General features: G+C 54.1%; 2 protein-coding genes across 2 annotated transcripts in view; both read left to right on the forward strand.

Annotated features, from left to right (window-relative positions):
- Positions 1-62: 62 nt before the first annotated feature.
- Positions 63-952, forward strand: VDBG_03456 (ubiquitin-conjugating enzyme; the record flags this gene model as incomplete). The annotated part of the gene is made up of 3 exons (XM_003005457.1): positions 63-93; positions 168-351; positions 399-952. The coding sequence occupies 3 exons, from the start codon at positions 85-87 to the stop codon at positions 536-538; spliced, it is 333 nt and encodes a 110-aa protein (XP_003005503.1).
- A 1815-nt stretch (positions 953-2767) lies between these two features.
- VDBG_03457 (NADPH oxidase) overlaps positions 2768-4517 on the forward strand; it is a gene marked incomplete at both ends in the record, with an annotated part of 2961 nt that continues 1211 nt past the window's right edge. Inside the window, 3 exons of the mRNA XM_003005458.1 lie at positions 2768-2987; positions 3126-3679; positions 3765-4424. Coding sequence (XP_003005504.1) covers positions 3516-3679; positions 3765-4424 — 824 coding nt within the window. The remainder of the gene's footprint in view (positions 2988-3125; positions 3680-3764; positions 4425-4517) is intronic.

A 4517-nucleotide genomic window follows, 5' to 3' on the forward strand; every position in this document is an offset into this window, starting at 1 on the left:
GAATTTTTATTCTACGTCTTGGCTGTGGTATGAGGCAACTGTACTGACTATACTGCGCTCTAGTTCCACTGGCAGGCGACGATTATGGGACCTGTATGTTCATCTCCCATCCTTCTCATCTTCGACAGCGAACGCTTCTTGGACGATGATTGACTGTTGCAATCTAGGGTGACTCTCCTTACTCTGGCGGTGTCTTCTTCCTCGCCATTCACTTCCCTACCGACTACCCCTTCAAGCCTCCTAAGGTCAACTTCACCACCCGCATCTACCACCCTAACATCAACTCCAACGGCAGCATCTGTCTCGACATCCTGCGAGACCAGTGGAGCCCTGCGCTCACCATCTCCAAAGGTGGGTAGCCTTACGTTCCGATGTCTCAGCATTTCTAACAAGTCCAGTGTTGCTGTCCATCTGTTCGATGCTGACGGATCCCAACCCCGATGACCCTCTCGTCCCTGAAATCGCCCACGTCTACAAGACTGACCGTGCCCGGTACGAAGCCACTGCCCGCGAGTGGACTCGAAAGTACGCCATCTAGGCTTCGGCTTGGAGACGTTCTTTGGCGTGAGATTGGGGATTGCTGTAGAAGGCGATGTGGCGGGTACTTAGGCTACCTCTCATCGACGACTTTGGAGTCCTGGGCAAGACAGCCACCCTGCCTTGCGGACTGGACAGTTGCGGTGCTTATGTGAACGTAGGCACCTCGTCCAGCTTTAGAGAGGCAAGTCGAGCATCGGGCACTGCGGAGAAGAGAGCGAGGTTTACGAACGAGAGACGCTGGAGTTAGAGAGGTCCATTGGGCACACCAGATAGCTGCTTCGGCTTATGACAACGGCATTGCATTCCCAGTCCAAGAGTATGTGACAAGATCCGGTTGATTCGTGACTGACATGCAGTGAAGTTCATTGGGCGGTACAAACATCGGGTGAACTTGACGAGAGCGTCCTGGGTGTTCTATACTACTTGCATGATTATGTTCATCATCAATATCGTCGCTCTCGTCATTTACAGCACGGCCCGTTCCACAAATCCGTGCTGTTGTTCAGGAAAAATGGAAGCCCCCGTTCCGTATCGTTTCATCTCCAGGTCACAAGGGAAGAAACATGCAACATGCAACCGAGACAAAGGGTGCAAAGACGCGGTGCGTGTTCTGTCTGCCGGTCGTATACATCAATTGCCGTTCGTGCCGTTGGCCGGATTGCCAGAAGACATGGACGGACAAAAGGCGACAAGCAACAGAGCAAAGCATCACGGAAGCTGATAGAAGAACGAAACGACTCCCTCGCAAGACATACGTAATCGGGCAGTTGGGTGAGGGGACCGTGAGACTGGATGGTCTCGTACAGCACGAGGCTCTGTTGTGGGGCCGAAAGTTTGGGTGTCAGAATCCGGATCGACTCTACGCGTGTGCTGATGTTGCCGTCCATGCTTCCTAGATGCGGATCTTCGTCTCGGCATGCGTGTGCGCGTTGTCGATGGCGGAAGGCTGACCATGGCTGTCGTTGCGGAGGGCTTGGCTGACGAATGTTCGTTCAGAGGTGAAGGATCCATGAGCCGAGAAATGGAAAAGGGGCGGCACCAGGCTTCAAATATGACCTGATATTTGCGTCCTCCTGTGTCAAAAGGCAACAGCGCAAGGGGTGATCGCCTCTAGGATGTGACGTGAGATTGTAAGATACTGCCAGTCGAGACGGTTGTGGCTTCCTAGAGGTCACGAGTCAGTGCCCAATCACTAGGGCGTAAATGCTCCGCTTCATGAGGGCTCAGCCAGTGTTGCCGTCTACAGAAGCGAAAAGAGCTTCAATCGAGGCGTTCATCGAGGGTGACACCCTGCGAGGATCGCCGTGGTGACATGGGATGAGCCTCGATAGCCGCTTACGATATCATGGAGGTGTCGACAACCGGAGGCAGGGCGGTCCACGGGATGCGACAGATGTCGATTCGCGTCGTGTCAGAGACCCTGGGCCCGAAACATGCCGTGACAGGACATCCTCGCACGAGCCTCAAAGGCTGGGACTGGTTGGACGAGGCGAGACGCCGGCAAAGGAGCCAATCACTGGCACCGGATTTTAAGAAAGTCCCCGAACACAAATTGGGAATTCGATTGTGGCCCAGGGACTTAGGTGTGCCTTTGTACACAACAGGGGCGACGGACAGAGTGCATCAAGAAGCTGACTATCTTTGGCAACAGCCACCTGAATTTATCGGTCGGGGGGTCCTGCTCATGCAAGTTTCCGGGCAACACAAATGGCGATTGCTTGGCCACCAATGCTGACTCTATGAGGTACGAGCAACCAGCGAGAAAAAAAGCCCCCCTTCGCAGCACGCTCCACCGCTGAGGCCCCTGAGGAAGCCCCCCGAGCTGCATGCGCGGGTACACCAGGCCTCTTTAGGACTAATCTTGTTTCGACCTCGACGCCATGGCTGTCCCCATCCACCAATGCTGCAGTTGTCGCGGCGTCACACAACTGTGAGGGCGAGTGCTGGGAACAAGCAACTGACGTCGAGGCAGCCAGCCACCACTTCGCTGGGTACCAGGTCTGCAACACCGTCCAGTCTTCCTCTCTCAAGGCTTCTCCGGCAACTGTTCCTCTTCTTTGAAGTCTGCCTTCGCCCCTCGCACTCTCTCCACCACACCCCTGACCCTTACCTGTTTTCATCTGTGTCGTCTGTGCCAGGTATCCACGCCGGGACAATACCTTGTCAGGGCCAGATTCTGGGCGCGCGATGGTCTGCTGGTCGTACCATAATCGCTTGTCGTCGCTGTAACATGAAGGACCCATAATCTCCCTCCTTCTTCATCCTGCCCCCTCCCGCTGGATCTTCGCGACCGCTTCTGTTGCTCGCTTTTACGTTTTCTTTCTCTTGCTCTCCGTTTTAGGCAATCGACGAGAGATTCTCCCTCCCGCGGGACTCTTTAATACCCACGAGCCTCGGTCGTAAATCCCCTTGTTTTGTCAGCCGCCTGGTGCAGGCATTGTGCAAAGGTATGATCTCCATCCGAAACACGCCCTCTGCGGGCCTATTGCCTCGCCATCTTTACCAGTATTCATTGTCCATGCCCTTCCGTGTCTTCTTGCCCTCTTATCTCCTCTTGCTGACCTACGGCTTGCCCTCTTTTACAGCCCCCTCCGATCTCTCGTCGTTCGCGGCGGCAATTAAGGCGCAAGCACGGGCTACGTCCAATTCGATTCAATCACCTTCATTGTATATCTCTTTTACGACTATTCAGCCGGCTCTGAATCGACTATTACATCACCCACCTGGATATATGGCGCCGCCTGCACTCTCGCTTGTCTAAACACCAATTGACCAACGACACCGACCGGCTCGCAAACGGGCACATACGGCCAGAACCTCACAATAATAGAAGCAAGAGACAGGGGAACGAGAGCTAACGGGGGGAACTGCACACAACGGGACATCCGGTCTGAGCGATATTGTCCTTGAAGTGCGGTCATACCAGCTATATCCCGACTCGGCAGCACGCAGACGATTATAGCACCACCAGCGCGATGGACTACTACTCGATGGGCTCAGAGAAGCCCTCTGAGCGCTCAAGATGGACGCCACTGACACGCATGCTTCTCTCGGGTGAGATGACGCAAGAAAAGCAGAAGCAGCTGACATCGAGGGAGAAATTCGATCGCTGGATGATCAACGAGGGTTACCGAAGATTGTGAGTACTGTCTGAATGCGCACTTGATCCATGCGATGTGCTGGAGCCTTGATATCCAAAAACCATCAACTAACACTTGCCCAAGTTTTGTCTTCGTCTTCATGATCCTCCACGGACTCGTCTTTGCGCTTGCCTGCGTCAACTTTGCCCTCAAGGACAATCTGCAGGTCGCACGAGACATATTCGGCCCAACTTTTGTCATCGCCCGTGCCGCGGCTCTCGTCCTGCACGTCGATGTTGCCCTCGTACTCTTTCCTGTCTGTCGCACATTCATCTCGCTCGCTCGCCAAACGCCTCTCAACGGCATCATCCAGTTCGATAAGAACATCACCTTCCACAAGACGATTGCCTGGTCCATTGTCTTTTTCTCATGGGTTCATACGATTGCCCACTGGGTCAACTTTGGCATGATCGCCGCCAAGAACAACCTTGGTGTCTACGGCTGGCTGCTGGCCAACTTCGTATCAGGTCCCGGTTGGACTGGTTACGTTATGCTCATCGCCCTCATGGGCATGGTTATTACGTCAATGGAGAAGCCCCGACGCGCCAACTACGAGAGATTCTGGTACACCCATCACATGTTCATCGTTTTCTTCTTTTTCTGGTCCATTCACGGCGCATTCTGCATGATCCAGCCTGATTTTGCGCCCTTCTGCATCAATATCGGCCCGAGCGCGATCGGCGTCTTCTGGCAGTACTGGATGTACGGCGGTTTCTGCTACCTCGCTGAGCGCATCGCCCGTGAGTGCGTGGCAAGCACAAGACATACATCTCCAAAGTCATTCAGCACCCCAGCAATGTCTGCGAGATTTCAGAATTAAAAAAAGAATACCAAGAA

This window comes from Verticillium alfalfae, genomic scaffold, assembly GCF_000150825.1.
Source record: "Verticillium alfalfae VaMs.102 supercont1.4 genomic scaffold, whole genome shotgun sequence".
NCBI classification, from domain to species: domain Eukaryota; kingdom Fungi; phylum Ascomycota; class Sordariomycetes; order Glomerellales; family Plectosphaerellaceae; genus Verticillium; species Verticillium alfalfae.